A 21870-nucleotide genomic window follows, 5' to 3' on the forward strand; every position below is an offset into this window, starting at 1 on the left:
ATACAAAATTTCAGTTAGATAGCAAGTGTTAAGATCAAGGGAACCTACCTGCAACATGGTAACTATAGTTAATAATTCATTTAGTCTGAACAATTCTCTAAAACAGATACACAGTACTCTTACCACCAGAGTTACAACTATGTGAGGAAACACCCTATGAATTAGCTGGATTTAGTTACTGCACAATTTATATTCTTCAAAATTGCATGTTGTACATGGTAAATACATACTTTCCTTTATCTAATTGTACTGGTTAAAAAATAAAAATGAGAAAATTTTCATGAAACTACCCCCTCCTTCTGAGTATAACAGTGGTCTCCAGACTTTTAAATAATTTAATTAACAAGCCTCCTCCCCCTCAAGAAAAGTAGTTATGGAAAGAATAAAAGAAGTTGAAAGCAGGCCAGCCTCATCTATTTAGTGAGTTCCAGGACAGCCATGGCTATGTACAGAGACCCTGTCTCCAAAAAACAAACAACAACAACAACAAAACCAAACCAAAACAAAACAAAAAAACAGGGAAAAATAAAGAAAGGAAGGAAGGAAAAGAAAAGAGGTTAAAACTAGTAACTGGGGGTTGGAGAGATGGCTCAGAGGTTAAGAGCACTCACTGCCCTTCCAATGGTCCTGAGTTCAATTCCCAGCAACCACATGGTAGCTCACAACCACCTATAATGAGATCTGATGCCCTCTTCTGGCCTGCAGGGGTACAGCAGGCAGAGCACTGTGTACATAATAAATAAAAATCTAAAAAGAAAAAGAAAGAAAGCTAGCAACTCTCTGTTCCATAAATTTGCTTGGAGGAAAATAAGTGATATAGAACTGGTCTCTTCTCTCTCAAAGAAATAAAACAGTAAGAATTCCATTGTGATATTTTTGCTTGTTTAATTTTCAAATGACAGGCAGATAAATAATGACCACGTATTATAATCATTTTATAAGTAAAGAAACATTTTTAATTCCAAAAACTTGAAAATGGTAATCCTTCTCATTTAAGAGTTCATTTTCTATTGTTGTGACAAAATACCATGACCAAGGCAACTTATAAAAGTTCAATATCATAGGCCGGGTGTGGTGGTGCACGCCTTTAATCCCAGCACTCAGGAGGCAGAGGCAGGTGGATCACTGTGAGTTCGAGGCCAGCCTGGTCTACAAAGGGAGTCCAGGACAGCCAAGGCTACACAGAGAAACCCTGTCTCAGAAAAAAAAAAAGTTCATTATCATTTAATTGGGCTTATGGTGTCAAAGGTTATGATGGAGGAGAGCCAGGGCATGGTGGCAGAAACAGTTGAAAGTTCACATCTTAACCAGCAAGTAGAAGGCAAGGATCTAACTGGGAATGCTATGAGCTTTTAAAGCCTCAAAGCCCAACCTCAGGCCACACCTCCTCTGACTAGGCCACATCTTCTAATCCTTCCCCACAATTCCACTAGTTGGAAACTAAGTATTCAAATATATGAGTCTATAGGGGTCAGTCTCATAAAAACTACCTCAGGGCTACTAATAATCCTACACTTGCCAGGTGAAATGGGTTGCAGCCCACCCAGCAAACCTCAGGACCCTGGGATATAGGACTCCTGTTAAGAACACACTGTGGGGAGTTTACAATGACAAACCAAGAATGATGCGTCTCATCAAGCAAAGTAGAAAATGTGATTTTTAAGGAGAATAAGGCCAGTGAGAGCTAGCTTGGTGTTGGACAGAACTAAGAACAAGCAGGTATTGCCCAAGTGAGACTGAACGTGCTCAGGCCACTTAAGAGGACACTGCAGCGTCTAGGTGAGCCCTGTTGAAGGCCTAAACCAGGGCAGGTAGAAGACTGGAAAGAGACAAAGATGATGTCCAGGTTTTAAGCCTATATACAGAAAAGAACAAAATGGCAGTCTTAATAGATAGATGACAATTCATGAAAGGGTAATGAATTCCTTAGGTCAGAGGATGAACAAGGAAGAGCTTGGGAGAGGATAGGAATATAGGCTAGAAAGTTGGGGAATCACATGTAGTGAGGTAAAGTTACCTCAATCACAAGGGATTTCTTTTTCAGTTTGTTTGCGTGTGTATGTACACATGCTCACAGGCCATGGCACATAGGAATTGGTTCTTTCCTTCCATCAAGGGTGTACTAGATCAAACTCAGGTCATGAGGCTTGCCAAACTATTTTGTCATCCGCCAAAAAGATTTCTGAACATGCACAACCTGTCAAGCACTGGCCTGACTGCTAGAGATCCAACAAAGAAAAGCAGTACATCTGCTTCCTGCACTCCCGGCGTTGGCAAGCCGGCAGGAGGGACGGACAGTAATGCAAGAATCATACACATGAGCATGATTACAAATTGTATTAATGTGTGTCTAATTTCCAGAAGAGAAAAATCACTTGGAAAACAGCTTTAATTACAAGGCAAAATGAAACTACCAATGGCAACAGAAGGCGCTGCTAGGAGAGAAGTCTGCTGGAGCATACAGTTCTGGAAGCTGAGGGGATGGGTGGTAAAGGGTGCCAAACACTGGTGAGATGCCTCAGGGCACAGTATTGTGTGGGCAAGCCACTGGCTACAACAGGCCGTGGTGACCTGAGCTGTAGGACTGTGAGGGTTACAGGACTGTAAGGGTTAATAAATGGAGTGAGAGCCAGGCGTGGTGGCGCACGCCTTTAATCCCAGCACTCGGGAGGCAGAGGCAGGTGGATCACTGTGAGTTCAAGGCCAGCCTGGTCTACAAAGCGAGTCCAGGACAGCCAGGGCTACACAGAGAGACTCTGTCTCAAAAAATCCAAAAATAAATAAATAAATATATAAATGGAGTGAGATGACAAGAAATCTTTCGAGAAGATAAACAACAAAGGAATGAAGATGATCTTGATAAGGCTGAAAGCAGAGCAAACAGAACCAGATAAAACGGAGGAAGGAGAGAGGGAAGGTGTCATACCAAGGACATCAACTGAGGTAGCAAAGGAGGAGGAGATGGAAGAAGAAAGCAGCGGTAAGGGTGCTGAAGATGCTGTCAACTGGAAAGCCACAACATCTTCTAGAGGGTCTCTGCACACTAAGAACTGTGCGTGTGTGGAGGGGTATCAGTGCCACCAGCACACATTTGCTACTTTACACCAACACTCCGAGTGGAAAACAACACCAGGTTGGCTTTCATCATTATATCTGGAGAATGGCTCTAAGCAACAATGTGGTAATTACCCAGCCTTTGAAGTGTGTACATGTGCCAACAAGGAGACTCACTTCTGCTGAACCCAAGAGCCTTTCCTGAGGAGGAAGTCATACACAGTGCTGGTGCATTTAGTCAAAGAGGAGATCTGTGTGCCTGAGCATCAGACGACAGGTTCTGAAGATGCGGGCAGGCCACTGCTGTTCTCACCCTGTGAGGCGCATTTCATTGTTCAGTACTAAGTGAGCATAAGTGAACTCACCATCCCAAACCTTAACACTTTGTTCAAAAGCAAATCTCTGACCATCTGAGCATTGTTTTCTGCACATGAATCTATGAGTGGTGTGTGCATGTGGAGGCCAGAGGTGGACATCTGGCGTCTTCCTCAATTGCTCTCCACTTTACTTAGAGAGGCAGAGTCTCTGAGAACCAGCCTACCCAGCTTGTCCTGAAGATAGATGCCTGCCTCTGCCTCCAGAGCACAGGGGTTAGAGGCCAGCACCCACATCCTCCAGCTTTAATGTGGGTGCTTGGAATCTGATATCTGGTCCCACAGAAAGCACTGAGCCATGTCTTCAGCCCAAACACCCTACAATTTTTAACAAGATACTTTTCTAGATGAATCACAATTTTGGGAAATGGAGATCCACAGCACAGGTTTGGCCTTTTGTTGGTTGGTTGGTTGGTTCGTTGGTTTGTTTTGGTCTTCTTTAGTGCTTTTGAGCCCCAAAAATCGAAGTCTTAAAATCAATGCAGTCTTTAAAATTGCAAGTCAAATGTATTACAAATTTGAACATAATCCTTTCCGCTACAGTCAGAATAGAACCTATCCTCTCCTATTGTTTATCCATCCATCCATCCATGCATCCATCCATCCATCTTCATCCAGCCTGGGCTGGGCTGGAACTCACTGTGGAATTCAGGCTTGAGACTTGCATATATTGTATTCCTAACCTATCCATGTCCTTCCCCCAACTCCTCCCAGATTCTTCCCTCTTTTAAGTTCTCACCTCAGCATCTTGGTCCAAAACAAGTTTATATAAAATGAGTCCAATTGAGGCCTTATGCCTGCCCTATACATACAACCATGATCTACTAAGTACCCTAAGAGGGAAAACATTCAGGGGAATTGTGCTTTATGCTTACACTGACACATTCATTTCCTTAATTTTCCTAATAAGACAGCTTAATAATTACAAAGAAATTAATAGCATGTATTGATGCTATAAAAACGTGACAAACCACTTTTCTAAGATTAAAGTACATCAGCTTGATTATTAGATAAAGAAAAACCTATTAACTAGCTTTCAAGTTGGATAATTTACTCCATTAAAATCAGCTCCAATGTTTCAAGATTTAATGTATTGTTCAAATTCATGTATGCAAACAAATTCATTAAAATTCAGGAGATTTTACTCCAAAACTCACTGCACTTAAAACCTGGAGCCCTAACAGAGGGTATGGAGCTAGGATATTTAAACTAAAATATTTGTCCCTTCTGGACGGGGTAATCTACATAATTTTTTGTTTGCATTTTCATCCAAATTCACACTCCCCTGGGAGTATACAGTAGCTGGAAGGCCAAGAAGTTGTTCCATAACACTGACATCTTGCACAGAGGTCAGGGGCTGCTCTCGGGTGCCTCCTTACACCAGGTGGCCAGGTGAGGTTGGAACCAATCACCCTCACGCTAGACATGTGTCTAGACAATATATTTTTGTTTTGTTTTTTGAAATAGGGTTTCTCTGTGTAGCTTTGGCTGTCTTGTAATCACTCTGTAGACCAGACTGGCCTCGAACTCACAGAGATCCTCCTGCCTCTGCCTCCCAAGTGCTGGAATTAAAGCCATGTACCACCACACCCAGCAACAACATTTCTAATAATCGCTTTATAAGAAATATACACAGCTCAAAAGTTCCTGGACAAATTTTCTAGAACACTGACACACACACCTCATTTGAAGAAGCAAGCTCTTCCTGCCTGTATGTTTATAGAATCCACCCTAACGGGTGCCTCCTAAGTTCCTTGGTAAATCCAAAGGACCGCAGCATTTCCTGAGCATGCTGCGTGTCGGACCGTGTTAAACACGTCACTAGATTACATCATGACAGAGCCTCTGCTGAGAAGAAGGAGTAGAGTGAGCAGGTTGAAGAACTTGGGGAGGACACACAGAAAGGAACAAGCTATACTGTCTCCTTTAAAGATAGCCAATTAAAAAAAATATCTGGCCAGGCAGTGGTGGCGCATGCCTTTAATCCCAGCACTAGGAGGCAGAGCAGGCGGATCGCTGTGAGTTCGAGGCCAGCCTGGTCTACAAAGTGAGTCCGGGAAATAAAATCTGCTGGGGAAGAAAGACATGTCAAAAATAAAAATTCAACTATGTTTCCACTAATGTACCTCAATTATTTCATGTGGAAGATGGGGGCAATAACAGAACACAATGAAGATACTGTAATGACTCAGCAGGTCAATCCATGAAAAACGTTTTTGTTCAAAATAGCACTGACTATATAGTAAACACTCTATCAATGTTAGTTCTCGTGAAAATCAAACCCTACTAAGTCCCCATGACTTCTGAGGTTCATTTAGTTGTCTAGACTTACCTATGGTGAACTAGAGCTGACTTGATTTATATAGTTGCCATATACAATTGTGTGTATGCTTACATTAGTGTATGTGTGTGTGTGTGCATGTGTGTCTAGTTTCAAAACTATGCTACACACATGAATTTAACTTTTTCTCAAAACAAAACAAAAGCTCCAACAAGGAGTTAATTCTTTACTTCATTAGTTAAGAAAATGTTTGCCAGGCGTGGTGGCGCATGCCTTTAATCCCAGCACTTGGGAGGCAGAGGCAGGCAGATCGATGTGAGCTCAAGGCCAGTCTGGTCTACAAAGTGAGTCCAGGACAGCCAAGGCTACACAGAGAAACCCTGTCTCAAAAAGAAAAAAAGAAAGAAAGAAAGAAAAGAAAATGTTAACTTGCCATAGGATCTCAGACAGGAAGTATTAAAAGCAAGAGTTGAACTTGGGGGTTTCCAGGTCAAAAGCCCAAATTCTTTTACTGTTCGGGGTTTTCTGTCTACTCTCTGACTTCATCTGCTGATAATAACTTCAGAGCTCTGAAAGAGGCCTTAGATGCTTCTAGCTCAAGATCCCCTTCTGCACATGAAGAAACAAATGCTCAGAAGGCTTACTACTGACTTGCCTGAGATTGAGCGATGAATGCCATTTTCACAGTGCCTGTAAAGTCCTTCTAGCCTCGCGGGAGCAGACACATACTGGGCTTGTGGTGGCTGAGCGTCCAAGTGCAAGTTCATGCAGCAGAGCGCATGGGCCTGTCACAGCGGGGTTAGCTGCTCAGGCTTTCTTTAGTTCAGCCTCACAGTGCCATGCTGGAAACTGAGACTTAGGGAACAAATCAGGTATAGATCTGTGCTACAATACTCCTGAGGAAAACTTTCCCAAACAGAGTTAGATAGCATTTCACCCCCCTAAAACAGGAAGATTAACCCTGACTTGCAGAAGGAAGGAAGCTCACAATTAAGGTAGTTGTTCCTAGCAAATTACAGTCTGTATAAGGCCAAGCACACATAAATAAAACAAACCAATGGCACCATGTGGAGAGACAGTGAGGAGATTTCTGATATAATTAGTTCCTTTTTTTTTTCAACCAGAGGCAGCTTCATAATTAAACGCTGCTCCCCCCCCCCACCCCCATTTTGCTGTGCACAGATTTGACTGCTTCCTAAGGGACTAGGCTAGTGGCCAAGAGACAACCTGAAACCACAAATCCACTGACCTACCCCCCATAGGCAACACACGCACACCCGCGTTAGCTGCTGCAGGGGCCTGTCAAAGGGGCGTGTTCATGTTCTCACTCAGCACACTTAAGGGTTTAGGGGTTCATTTACACAGTTCTTCCAGAAAACCACTGAAAGGGACTTTTTCTAGGCTTAAATGCTCAATACGCTGAAACTCATAGAAAATTCCAGCAGCCACTCTGAGAGAGTCAGGCTGCTCTGGACAAAAGGCCTCAGGTTTAGCCTCCATTATCTGCTCACGGGGCTGACAGAGTCCTTTCTCCTCCAGGAGCCTTGAATTCCTTACCTAGGACATGGCAGTCCTCGAGTCTTCAGATTTTCTGTGGTAATGCAGAGGGTCATATACAGGAACAGAGGGGGGAAACAGTCTGTCCACAGTAAAAGGCCAGGGGAGGAAGAGGCAGCTGGGATTGTTAACCCTAACTGGCTTCCCTGGTGACATCCTCCCATGGCTCCCTGCTGCCCTTAGGCTAAGGCCCAGACTCTTGACTAACAAGCCTAAAAAGTTTCTCCCAATCTGGCCTCTAACACCCTCCAACTTTCCCTCTGGTCACATCCTCTACCGTGGGCTCAAGTGCCAGAGTTCCTCCAGGGGGCTACGCTGGCCATGCGGGCAGCAGTCTCTTGCCAGAGTCCTCCCTCCTTCCTCTCTCCCATTCCACTAACTCACTCCTCCTTTGGGTTCTGATTTTTGTGTAATTTTTTCCTATAAGCTCTCCTCAGCCTCTCCTTGGTGTTTTCACACCACCATTTATTTATTCCTCTGCAGCCTTTTCTATTGCTGTGGTAGATGACCTGGATACTTATTAGGGTTTTGTTTGTTTGTTTTTTCCGTTCACATCATTTTTCAGACCAAAAAAGAAAGTGGTTGTGGGTGGCAAGATGGCTTAGTCAGTAAAGTGCTTGTCACGCAAGTGCCTGAGTTTGACCCCCAGAGTCCACACAAAAGCTGGGCATGGTAGTATGAGCCCACGTAAAACCTGGGCATGGTGGTATGAGTCCACGTAAAACCTGGGCGTGGTGGTATGAGTCCACGTAAAACCTGGGCATAGTGGTATGAGTCCACGTAAAACCTGGGCATGGTGGTATGAGTCCACGTAAAACCTGGGCATGGTGGTATGAGTCCATGTAAAACCTGGGCATGGTGGTATGAGTCCACGTAAAACCTGGGCATGGTGGTATGAGTCCACGTAAAACCTGGGCATGGTGGTATGAGTCCACGTAAAACCTGGGCATGGTGGTATGTGCTTATAATCCCAGGACTGGGCAGGAAGAGACAGAGACAGGTGGATAGATCCCTGGTCCTTGCTGGCTGGACAGCTTAGCTGAATCAACAAGCTTCAGGTTGAATGAAACTCTGCCCAAAATCAAGGTTGATAACAACTGATGAACAGCAACTGAGGCTGCCCTCTGTCCTCTAAATACACACACACACACACACACACACACACACACACACTCATGCATGTACGAGTGCACACTGATGCACAAGCACCCACACAAATGTGGTTCATGGGACAAATTTAGAGAAAATGCTATGCTTGACCTGAGTGGTTGACTAACTACTAAATTCCCTGTACATCTTCAGAAGCAATGAGATCTAGTTCAACTCTTACCCCAATTCCAGCTGCTTCTTTTTAAAATTCAAAAGTAAACAGAAAATCAAGATGTCCTTAGAGTCCAGATCCCTGAATTTAATCCCTTCTTTGCCTTCCAAAATGTTAACTACATCCAGATTGTAAGAGTTTCTTTGTGAAGCAGGAGCACTGAAGGCAAACAAGTTGTGAGAGAAAAGAGACATGAAATCAGAAAGCCAGTGCTCAACCAGGGGATTCAAAACGAGCAGACAATCTCTTCGGTGCTCCAAGCACTTAGCCAGCCTGCAAGAGCAGCACAAGGCTTGCCTGAGTAAATAAGGCTACTGCTTCTTCATCTTGACTTCACATCAAACACTCCTGCCTACTGGTGAGAAGGCATAATCATTATCTGAGAATGAAAAGGAAAATCCATTTTTCTTTATAGACACTGATATAAATAGACTGACAAAATGGTGCTGCCAGGGTTACTCTGAAAACAGGGAAGCCTTCCCCCCCGCACCCCCCCCCCCGCCGCGCTGAGGAAGTGGCCAGCCTAAGGAGCTTGTGCAACAACAGATGGAGGACTGACTTTGTAAGCAATCAACAAATAGCAGTACAGCCAGTCATCACTCTTGCCTAATGGATTTTATGTGTGCTTAAGGATATGAGTGCTGTGTAATAGCTCCTCCAGATAAACACAAGAAACAAACAATTCTGCTTTCAAGCAGTTGAGGGGACGAGAGACATGGCTGGGTGGTGAAGAGCGTTTACTACCCTTGCAGAGGACCTAATTTCAGTTCCCAGCACCACATCAGGCATCTCAGAATTGCTTGCAATTCCAGTTCCAGGGTCTATGACACTCTCTGACCTCCGTAGGCACCTGCACACATAAAACTTACAGACACACAAACAAACCATAAATCTTTAAGAGCTTCACCCTGTATTTCATAGTAAAGACTGGTCATCTTTTGGGGGGATTGCCCTTCCATGCTATACTTTGGGCTATAACTAGAAAGAAGCTAGAAGCCATTGTATAGGCTGTAGATACAGCAATTGAGAGACCATTTAAACAAAAAATGTGGGGCTGGAGAGATGGCTCAGCGGTTAAGAGCACTGCCTGCTCTTCCAGAGGTCCTGAGTTCAATTCTCAGCAACCACATGGTGGCTCACAACCATCTATAAAGTGATCTGATGCCCTCTTCTGGCCTGCGGGTGTATAAGCCGGCAGAACACTGTATACATAATAAATAAATAAATCTTTTTTTTAATGTGGTAAATTAAATTTATAAATTTACAATCTAAATTTATAATGTAATGGTATTTATCAAGGTTGAAGACTGAGGGATCAAGACATGAAAACACCTTTTTTGTTTTGTTGTTTTGGTTTTTCTTTTTTTCTGTTTTGTTTTGTTTCGTTTTGTTTTTTCAAGACAGGGTCTCTCTGTGTTAGCCTTGGCTGTCCTGGACTCACTTTGTAGACCAGGCTGGCCTCAAACTCACAGAGATCCGCCTGACTCTGACTCTGCCTCTGCCTCCCAGAGTGCTGGGATTAAAGGTGTGTGCCACCTCACCCAGTAATCTTTGATGGTAATATATACGCAGGTTTTATATTTTAATTTACAGTGGAATTTTATATACAGGAAATTAGCTATTTCAAATTCTCCACCAAATTTCATACTTGTGGGCCTAGAATATTTTAAAACAATGTGAGTAAGCAAGATAGGAAACGCACTAACTCAAGCGCCTTTGTATGAGGGTGACAACCTCATTCACGTGTCATTGCTGCCAGGACTAAGACAAACACCAATTTTTACCATCCATCTCCAAATGGTACGGAAGAGTAGCAGCAAGCAAAGGACACTGCCGATTCTCATAACTCCTCACCCAGTGGGTTACTTCAGCCACCAACATGAAGCAAGACACTGAAGAAGGAGCCAAGGAAACTGGTAGGAGGAACCAGGGGCCATTTTCAGCCTCTTCCTCCACCAAGCCAAGCCTTTCTCCCAACCATGGTGGGAGTGCGGTGCTAACGGCAGTCAGTGAAAGGAGGAGGAGGTACATGTAAACCATGGGACAGAGAGCTCGCAATGAAGAGCTGTTTTCCAGCTGTAGCAAGGACTCTGAGAGGACTTCAGATGAGAAAAAGGTAAAGACTTCCCTACAGAAAACCACACACAGCAGCCCCGCCGGACTCAGAAGCAACAGGGTACAGCTGGCCACTGCTACCTCACAAAGCAAGCTTTTCACCTTTCTAATGGACTTGATGAATCTGCGCGTGTCTAAGGAGATAAGGAATGCTTCATAATGCCTATCCCAGACACACACTGCATCATGTCATAAAAAATACTTATAATTCAGCTTTGAATCCGTTTGTCCTATATTTCAAAACAGAATTTGATAAGATTGCCTTCCACTTTATACATGAGGATTTATTAAAATAATTACTGCCTAGTTCTCCACCAAAGCAACAACATTCAATATGATGTGAGAAGCCCTGCCAGTACAAACTCTGGTAGCCAAACGCTTTGGAGGCCTAGCCACTCTGTGGCTGGTTTTGATGATGATGAGGTGGGATTCCATAGCTAACTCTGCCATACTGCCGCAAGCTGCCAAGTGCCACTGTGGTCTACGTTAGTGACCACACACCTAAATATGATGAACATGATGCTATGCGGAGCTTCAGCATTTACTCTGTGGACCAAGAAATAAAATTCCAGACTGACAAGGATAAGAGCTCCCTGGGAAACATCCAAAGGTTCAGCAAAAGGTAAATACCAAAGTGCCTAATTAGACATGCTAGGCCCTACAGGTAAGGCAACTCGGGTACCCGCAGAGCTACTGGGAATGGCTTCTTAGACTTCAAGTGGTTTCCCAAAGGAAGCCCTGAGCAACTGAGCATCAAAAACATAGCAGCATCTTTCTCAACGAAGCCAATTCCTTTCGGCTTCTCATTCATTCCACTCCAAATAAGAAAAATACCCTAACTTAAAATTTGAGCATAGAAAAAGGAGGCATCAGGGGGAACCAGGTGGGGGTGATGGATGGAAGGGTGGGTGGAGGGAAAGAGTCCTGGGAGAGATGGCTGGAAATGGGGGCTATTTGGGGGACCACGTGGAAACTCCCTGGCATTATGAGGATGACCCTAGAGAAGACTCCTAGTAATGGGGGATACAGACCCTGACCCGGCCATCTTCTGTAAGGAGTCAGGGCTTCCAGTGGTGGGACTGGGACACCAACCCAGCCACAAAACCTTCTACCTTCAATTTGTCCTGCCTGCAAGATGTGCTGAGGTAATGGTGCTGCAGAAGTCAGAGTGGTCAACCAATGACGGGTCCAACCTGAGGCCTGAGCCACAAGAGGGAGCCCATGCCTAGCACTGTCTAGGTGGCCAGGAACCAGAGGTTGGATAGCCCAGAGACCCAGGATAGAACCAAACATGACTGGCAAAAGAAAAAAAGAGTCAATGAAATGATTCCAAATGACACTCTGCTATCCTCACAGATCAGTGCCCAGCCCAGTTGTCATCAGGGAGGCTTCACCCAGCAACTGATGGGAGCAGATGTGCGCACCCACAGCCAGACAGGAGGCAGAGCACAGGGAATCCTGAGGGGAGGAAGGATTGTTGGAGTCAGAGGGGTCGAGGACACCAGGACACAGAATCAAGTAAGCAGGGCTCATAGGAGCTCACAGACTGAAGGGACAGTGACGGATCCTGTATGGATCTGAGCTAGGTCTCTGCGTATATGTTATGGCTGTGTAGGTTGGTGTTCTTATGGGACTCCGAACAGTGGGGGTGGGGGTGCTTTCGGGCCCTTTGCCTCCTACTGGGCTGCTTCATCCAGCCTTGACATAAGGGTCTGTGCCTCGTCTTACTGCAACTTGTTATGGCTGTGTTCTGTTGGTAACCCTGGGAAGCATGCTCTTTTCTGAAGGGGAACAGAAGTGGAGTGGATCTGGAGAGCAAGGGGCGAACTGGGAGAAATGAAGGGAGGGGAAACTGCAGTCAGGATGTAATGTATGAGAAAATAACTCTAAAAAGGGGTGCTGGAGAGATGGCCCAGTGGTTAAGAGTACTTAAAACCACCTGTAACTCCAGGTCCAAAGACGTGATGCCCTCTGCAGAAACCTGCACACACATGGGAACATATGCTCAGACAGACACACAAAAGAAAATAAATATTTTTTAAAAATATTTTTTAAAAAAGGTTACATCACTACATACAATAAATCTAATAATTATTACCTAATGTTTAGTCATAGCATGTTGCACAGCCAACAGCTACCTGCTCATGTTAGAAAATAGCCTATGACAGATGTTAGGAACCTGTCAGCATCCTCAGTCTTGCTGGGCTCGGACAGGGCTTCAGATCTCCGCAGAATGCAGCATTCCAGCAGGCCACACCCACCCACCGAGCCAGCATGCCCCATCGCAGATGAATCAGCTAAGGCCCTAGAACAACCTAGTCACACAGGCCACAAGTGTAGGAGAAGGGTGCAAACCTACACCCGACTCTGGAGCTGCTGCACACTCCTCACTCTGCTCTGCTAAAGCCTCTTCAACCCAGCGGGAGCATCCTTCGGGCCACTGCGCCGCCGGAGGGCTACACTGAACCTCTAAAGAAAGTTACCTCGTGATAACTTCTATCCAAGAAATATCACAAAACAGCAATTTCACTGACACCATAACATAGTAAGTTTTCTCCGTTAATGATGAGAGAAATCGTAACTGCACACATTGCCACTAGATACAGGCTATCCCAGTGGTATGAATTCGGTTCTATATAATAAGCATATATATAATAAATGTTTTAAAATAAAATTTGGTTGTATTCAGCCCCAAACCCAGCCTGTTCCTAATCTACTCACCACCCTGAGACTCAAACAAGTGTTGTGCAGACACAGACACAAACACGGCTCCATCTGCTAATTAAAAATGGGCATGAAACTGTTAACAGGCATCTGTTGCATTGTTTGAGGCTAATGGGCAGAGACAAAGCTGAAATGCTCTTCTAATGCAAACCCAGTGATTTCACTCATTTTCTGTTTGGTGTTTAGGAAAGTGGGGGGTTGGAAGCAGAGTGTTAAAATGGCTTATTATGCACACTAAGAGATAATCGAAATCTTTCATATTCTAAAACCAATTACAGAAAGGCAAACAGCATTTTACACTAAAGGAGATAGCATTTCTATATTAACATGTCAAATTGAACACTTTTTATCTTAATTCAGATATAATCTAGTCGTGTCTAACACCATGGAAGAAGAACAAATTTCACAAAGTGCTTTCTTTCCAGCCTGTAACTGCTCTCACAGTTCACCCATCCACCCATTCACTCAGCACACAGTCCTATAATAGGCCTGGGAGATTGTAGTAAGTGACTCTGACTTACTTTTGCTTGGAAAAAACACACACAGATGATCACGCTCCATCACGGATGAATCAACTAAGGCCCTAGAACAATCTATTCACACAAGGCCACAAATCTAGGAGGAGGGTGTAAACCTAGACCTGACTGTGGACTTGCTGCACCCCTTAACTCACCATAGCATCCCCCTAACAGCACAGATGAACCACTCTGTTTCACCTACCTGGGAAGTGAAAATGACTGAGGTTTATTCAGAGTCTTGATGAAGGACCCATATTCAAATACCATCACCACCGTGCATCCCTGACCAGCGTGCCCGCTTTGTAAGTAGATGGTTCACAAGCCTCAGCTGGCCACAGATAAGTCTATTTCACATGTACCACAATGCTCTTTAGTTGCCTTTTAACTGCCCAGTTTATGGTTTTCTAAGAAGAGCTTAGCCTATCTTAAGGGCGAGTATTTTCCAAAACGGCAAAGATAACACGCAGCTGAGCCACACGCATTCCCTTGGCCCAGCTGGCCGAGGTCCACCCACCACCCTCTACCACCTTCCACGCATGGCCCTTCTTTGAGGCCCTTCCCTGACCCATTTAAGTCTGCACTCTGATCCAGGCTGGAACAGTCGATAATCTTTTTTTTTTTTTCTTTTTGGTTTTTCAAGACAGGGTTTCTCTGTGTGTATCCCTGGCTGTCCTGGACTCACTTGTAGACCAGGCTGGCGTCGAACTCACAGCAATCCGCCTGCCTCTGCCTCCCAAGTGCTGGGATTAAAGGCGTGCTCCACCACCGCCAGTTGATAATCTTAATCTGCATTTTTCCATTCATTTTTCCACAGCTACAAACATCTCATACTCCACAGTCCCGCTCACTGCCTAGCATCTACCCCCACCCCACCATCTGGAACCCTCTTCTCATCCTGCAAGCCCCAGGGGTCAGTTCCAACACACAGGAGTGCTGATCCACAATACAGAGGTACTGGTGGACGGGCAGAACTAGAGCCCAAGGCCAGGTGACTCCTACTAGCCTCATTCCAGTCCTGTCCTTCCTTTCAGATTCAGTTCTAAGATTCAGTTTTAAAAATCAACTGCTAAGTTTCTCCTGGTCTTCAAAGACTTATTTTCCTCTAAAACAATATCCAAGCTGATCCGCCTCCAGCTTTTTTCAGTAAATACAGACAACGTTGCTCTTGTTGCCAAGTGAACCCATACCCCCCCCCCTTCCCCTCCCCCCCCCCCCCCCCCCCCCCGCCTGCAAAAGGGTGGCAGAAGCGCTTTATTAAAGATCGCTTAAGACAGATCCATATTCGTACCCAACACTAAAATTTCCCATGCCTGCATTTCCAGAAAGGCTTTTTTCATGGGCTGGAACACTCATCACCCACTGCGAAGCCCAACTTCTGCCTGACCTTGCTATCAACACTAGCACTGAGATGGGAAGTCTACCCGGGAGCTCTGAGAGACCATAATGGCATTAAAACAGGCTTTATGCACAAAATGTTCGATTTGAACATGCATGTTCTTTGGTATTTTAGTTTGAGAAGTTGAAAGCAAGGAAAACAACTATGAAAGTGAAAATCGACTTCCTCTATGGATCTGGCTTATGCTCAGCCAGTTGTTGATATCATCTTAGATAAAAATGTAAATACGACAGTTTGTTATTTAGCCAGTAGGTCTTGACAAAAGCTCTGAAACAAGACCAACCAAAAGCAGCTTTACTTTTTAAGCAAGGGCCAAAAAACTTGCTCTTCAGAGGACCAGTCAGTCAGTACTTCAGAGCCCTGTGGGCCACAGATGGCCTTTGTTGCATACTCTTCATTTTCATTTTTAATAACTTCTTTTAAAATGTAAAAAACAAATCAAAACAAGAAACCATTCTTAGCACGAAACAGGCCGCAGGCCCCAGTTGGCCGATAGGCTACACTGCCTTAGCTGACTCAAGGCAAATGAACCCAAGACAAGAATGCAAGGCTACAGAATACAATGCCTGAAAGTGCTCTACTGGCATTCAGCGTCAACAAGTGCCAGTGTGGGGCTACAAATGATTCTATGACTTATTTCACACATGGAAGGGATGCTAATGGCAGGTGCACTATGATCCCTTGACCTGAAACCCCAGGCCTGAAAGAAAGGGCAAAGGCTGTGTGCCAAGTTATATGGCCTCTCAAGCCCCACCCCCACCCCACCCCACTCCACCCCATAGAGTCTCTTAGGACCACTTCCCTTAACAGAATGCTAGTCAAACTGGAAACACCTCAACTTCCCACATACACATACGCAAAAATTGCTCTCTGGAAAGTGTGAATTTACAGAAAGATCACACTCATTTGCCACGATGGAAGACAAAGACTCCGACTTGGAGCTCCAGCTGCGGCTCAGCATGTGTAAAGCCAGGACAAGGCCTACAGTAGATAATTTCTACAACTCTCCCCTCGTCGAACAATGACTATACTAAATAATGAAACCACTCAGGAAATACCTAACAGGAAGAAGGGGGCAGGGCAGAGGAGAAACAGCAGAGGGACTCAGCCGAGGAGGGCCCACTGCAGGGCAGTCTGGGTCTCTCCCTGTTCTGCCAGCACCTTCTTCAGTGCAAGGCCATTTCAAGATGCCAGGGGGCCTTCAGGTCGACATTAAAATGGGAAACATAATATACAGTGAATAATTTCGCCATTTCTAACCATTCTAATGTTATTTTTAAAAGTATTTACTTAAATGTTTGTTATGATTATGTAAGGGAGGGGACTGGAGGCAATGAAAGGTTTTTCAATTTTCCAACATTTGAACTAAAAAAGCTCATTAGTTGGTCTGAGGCATTAGGCCTGTAATTCCAAATGACTAAATCATCTCACTCCATGCTTGGCAAGTATTATCTGACTAATAAACTAGAAGATTGCCAGAAAGTCACGTGAAAGAAAATCCACCTTTTACCAGGCCAAAGAACAGAAAGGACTCCAAGTGCCAAACCTTAGAGAAATGAAATCTAAGTGTATGAGACAACTGCAGCCAGAATCAAAATGACAGTCCTCTCTTTCATGACAACAGAGCCCCCATCCAGTCTAAAGATGAACCACGTTTTAAAAAATAGTTAAATAGTAGCAAATCACAATTAAAACGAAAGCACGTCTTCATGGTAGAAAACAAACATGGGGCCTATCTGCCAAACACATATAAACCCCAGCCCTTCAGAGGGGATCTCTCCCGGGGTGTGGTGCTTATCAAGTCTGTCAGCAGTGCTACAAGGCCTGGTCAAGCCCAGGCACAGAGAAGCCCAGGAATGTACACAAACGGTCACCTAAGTCATGATGGGAAAAGAAGGGCCACCAACTGTCACCGTCACAACTTCAGATCACCTGGGGATGTGCTGTGGGGCTTGGCAGGAGTGGCATGGCTGCTAGAAATGTGAACATTTCAAGTCTGTGTTTGTAGCCAGTGAGGAGTCTGTGGAGCTCTTCTCTAGAGTGCTGTGCGACTCACCTCCTGTTTGAGCATCGTGGTAGCTGCAAAGCATTTTAGTTTCAGGTATGTGCGTTCTCTGGCTGCTGCTACCCCTGCCTGTTGGAGATCTGGGGCTAAGTAAAGGGTATGGGAGTTTCCCCTCCTCCATATCAACTGAAGACAGAACTTGAAGCTTCTTTTCACCACAGTCACCGCACAGAAAGTGCAAAGACCAAGAGTTCCCAGGAGACTCACAGTCCTAATCTGAGCTGTTGGGGGTCACTGTTTAAAGTGTGGAATGCAATACACACCACACTCACACACCCCACAGGCAGAGGGGCGGGGATTTAGCCCAAGGTCTCATCCTTGTTAAGCATATACTATACAACTGACTCAAATCCTTAACCCGGGTGATTTTTAAAACATACTGTGTTTAAAGATCCTTACAGGAAACATGGGACAAAGTGGGAGATGGGGTGGGGGAGGGGCCCACAGAGCTAGTAAATCTATTACAGAGGAATCCAAGGAATTTAACATACTGATTCAGTGAGATTTATTCCTTTTCTTTTTATTTCTTCCTTTTAAAAATAAGTTTATGTGTGTATGTGTGTGCGCCTGTGTAGGAGATGTGTACATGTGAGTGGAGCTGCCCAGAGAGACCAGAAAAGGGGTCAGGTGCCCTACAGTTGGAGTTACAGGCCTACAGGTATTTGTGAGCCACCTGGTATGGGTGCTGGGAACTGAACTTGGGTCCTCTTATCAGGGCAGCAAGCACTTTTAACTGCTGGGCCATTTCTCTTGTCCCAGATTTACTCACTTTCAGGGCAGGAGGAAAGTTCTGAGAGGGTCACACAGAGAGCAGAGAAAGCTCTTCCCCTCCCCCCCAACACCCCCAGCATGTCAGAAATTGTTCTTTACCATCTGGACTGCACTTGGAGTCAACACTGAAAAAAGAGTTAGTTGGGGTTTTGAAATTGATACCAAAAATGAATGTCCTTTAGCAGCTGTACCAGCTTCTACCAAGCCTCTTACAAGTACACTTGCGAGATGACATTTAAAATCTGCTTCCTCAGAAAAGTCCCACTCAAGACTAACTGCCAAGAACCTGCAACTCAAACTTCCTGAAGCCCAGACATGACCGCACCCAGATTCCCATCCAGTCTGTATGAGAGAAATCAGAATAAAACAAGGAGAGTCCTTACCAATATTCACACTGGAAAGTGCTCTATACCTATTTAAAAGATGTCACCTATAGAACACAAGTATTTAAATATAGATTTTGTTTTGTTTTTAATTCCAGTATATGAGCTTTTTCCCCCTGCACAAACGGATGTACACCATGTGGACGGCTGGTCCCCACAGAGGCCAGCAGAGGGCGCTGGATTCTGTGGACCTGGAGTTACAGGCAGTTGTGAAGTGCCAGGTGCGTGGGTACTATGAACCAAACTCAGGGCCTCTGTAAGGGTAGCAAATACTCTTAATCTCCAAGGCAACTTTCCAGACCCTTAAAAATACTTATTATCAACACACTAGTTCCCCATTACTTGTAGATTACTTCAAAAGCTATTTGGAAAAAAAAAAAGTAAATAAGCTGGTATTAGAGGCCAGAAAGATCACCCAGAAAACAAAAAGCTGATTCTTGGGGTACTTAATTGACTGCAGCTACTTAACAAGGGAAATAATGTTAAGGTCATTCTACTGAAGGTTTAAAACCAGTTTTGATTTGCTCTTCAGTTTACAATTTAAAGATCCTGTTTACTTGCACAATGTCTTTTACTACAGATATAAAGACAGACCCCAGTGAAGAATGGATCTTATTCTCCTTGAATCGTTTAGAAGTAACTGGAAAATACATAGCACGTTATGATTCACCTAAAAAGTAGTTAGAATCAAAGAAAACTATACAGGGAGGCAGGCGGAATTTACGCTCAATCACTTGGCTTAGACATTACTAACTACTCAAGCTCAAGAGTTTAAAAAGTTGAGACACGCTGCTTCCCAAGGCACGGGGTAAAGAGGTGAGCAATAAATTTCTAAACACATCATCCCCAAAAGTCGCCAGCCTCCTTAATACCTGTGAACACTCGGACGAGTTTAACACCATTAGTCGCATCTTAAATCTTGATTTAAAAATGTCAAGAGAAAATGGAAACCTGAGTTCCCAGTTCCTGGGGAAAGTCCTGCGCCCCGCGTTTCCATTTCCTCTCTTCTCTCTGCTGAACCCCTGCACTACACCCGCTGCTTGCCCTTCTGCTTTCGCGTTAGCACTCAGCTCTTCCTCACTTTCTCCACCAAGCAGCCTCCTGCGGCCCTCAGGTCCCCTGAGCCCTTCTCCCACCTACAATTTTCTTCTGCATTTTCTCTTGGCACCTCTGTGCACACCTTTACGGCCAATATCGCCTCACCTCTCGCCTGCCGGCCATTCATTCATTCCCCTCCATTCCGTGCGGATCGCCTAGTCTCACTTCTCATGTCCCTGGTGTCCTCCGTCCCTTTTCTCCATTTGAAGCCCCTTTGAAGCCCTCAGCCCGTCATTTCCCCCTCCACGTTTCCTTCCTCTTTCCTGTCTTTCTGATCCACGTTCGTATCCACTCTCCCCCCCCCCCCCCTTCACTCTTTCCGTACGATTTCCTGTGTTCCCCCCAGACTCTGTCCCTCTGGGACACCTCCGCCGCCGCCCCGGAGTCCCCTCGTGTCCCTAACACCCCTGGTTTCCGATGGCTCCGGTTCCCCTTCCTCCGCCCGCAGCTCCGCGTCCCCGCCCGCTCCCCTCGCCCTCTCCGGCGCGCACAGCCCCCCTCGGCGGCCCCCCGGGGTCCCCCTTCGTGGGACGCCAAGCCTTCGCGTGCTCTCTCCCAGGCCCCCAGGCACCCGCCCCCCACGCCTCAGCTCCCGTCCCGGGCCGCAGCCGCTCCCTCACCGATAGTGGAGATAAAGGTGGTGTTGAAGGCGTCCTCTGAGAAGCGGAACAGGAGGCAGGTCTTGCCGACGCCGGAGTCGCCGATGAGCAGCAGCTTGAACAGATAATCGTACGTCTTCGCCATCTTCTCGCTCCGGCCCTCTCTGACTGCCGAGAGCGAGGAGGAGGTGGAAAGCCGCACGGAGGGGGCCTCAGGCGAGGGGGCGTGTCCGCCGAGCCGCCCGCGCCCCGCCCCGCCTCGCGCTCCGCCCCCTGGAGGCGACAGGAGCTGCCCGCCCCGCTCCAGCCAATCTGCCCGCGCCTTGTCATCACCATCCGCGCCCCGAGGCTTATGGGATTTGTAGTACTTTGGCAGAGCCTCGGGCGTGCCTAGCCGGACGGTCCAAGCAACCCGGGTGGATAACAAATACGACTCGGTGCGCTTGGAGTTTCCATCCTTACCGGGAAGAGATACTTCGTTTAGAACTCCTCTTCTCTCACCACCAGAACTTGACTTTGTTGTTTCTTTGTTTGTAGCCACCTTTCAAATCCAAGACCTAAGAATCTAAGTCCCGCAGTTAGCGCATCTATTCGCCTGGACCTAGAGCAGCGAAGCTTTCTCAGAGATGCGATGGCCCACGAAATCGGTGGATCATCTGCTGAGTATTATCTGCTTCTCCAGTTCCTGCCCAGACCCTAGCCCAGAAGTTCGCCCCCTCGCACAGCCCTTCAATTATAGAGTTCAAAGAGTGTAGAATTAACGCGCTAACTTCATGCCCACTCGTGCCTTCTGAACCACAGGCCACAGGCAAATGTGATCATTTTAGAAGATCTGCATCACAGACAGCGCCCCGCTCCTTGTAGGGGGATGGATTTAAAAAAAAAAAAAAAAAAGCGAGAAAGAGAATGTGGGAAGGCATGTGCTGCAGTACAGCTCTGCGTCTTGTAAAATAGAGCGGCACCCGAGGCGGGAACTTCCTCCCTGGAGAGGTAGACAGTAAGACTTGGATTTAGTCGTAGCTAAGCTATTTCGCCGCTGTGTGAAGTCTCACAGACTTGGCACATCTCAGTTTTTTCATCTGTAGAGCGGATGTAAAGCAAACTACTTCATAGGGCTGTAGTGAAAATTAAATACTGAACGTGAAAGCACTTTGAAATTGTAGGTGTTAGCTGTGTTTAAATTTATCACTCCTCAGGAGGCTTTCAATTAATGGGTGACAAAAAGGAAGGGAGGAAACAGCACTTTGACGTATTCAGTTCAATCCTTTATTATTTATTACCCTGGACTAATTCTTTATTGTTCTGTGCTTGTTAGATCAAGCTCCTGCAAGAGGAGAGTTTACTGTCCAAATCATGGGAAGGAGTTAGCTAAGGGGACCAGGAGCTTTATCTTTTCAGACGTTTCTGTCCCGTGTTTCATTTTCAATTTTAATTTAAAATATGTTAAACACAGCCTCAGCTCAGCCCCAACACACACACACACACACACACACACACACACACACACACACACACACACCAGCAAAAGTTCTTTGGACTCCTCAAGAGTTTTTAAGAGGATTAAAGGGACCCTGCCTGACACCAAACTATCTGAGAACCACCAGGACAGAACTC

At 45.5% G+C, this 21870-nt stretch overlaps 1 protein-coding gene across 1 annotated transcript in view; it reads right to left on the bottom strand.

The window, feature by feature from the left end:
- The window catches only part of Rab8b (RAB8B, member RAS oncogene family), a 67247-nt gene extending 46765 nt beyond the window's left edge, over positions 1 to 20482 (bottom strand). Inside the window, exon 1 of the mRNA XM_051156700.1 lies at positions 20278 to 20482. Coding sequence (XP_051012657.1) covers positions 20278 to 20401 — 124 coding nt within the window. The 5' untranslated portion in view covers positions 20402 to 20482. The remainder of the gene's footprint in view (positions 1 to 20277) is intronic.
- Between the last annotated feature and the right edge of the window lie 1388 nt (positions 20483 to 21870).

This window comes from Acomys russatus, chromosome 14 (genome assembly GCF_903995435.1).
Source record: "Acomys russatus chromosome 14, mAcoRus1.1, whole genome shotgun sequence".
In the NCBI taxonomy this organism is placed as follows: Eukaryota; Metazoa; Chordata; class Mammalia; order Rodentia; family Muridae; genus Acomys; species Acomys russatus.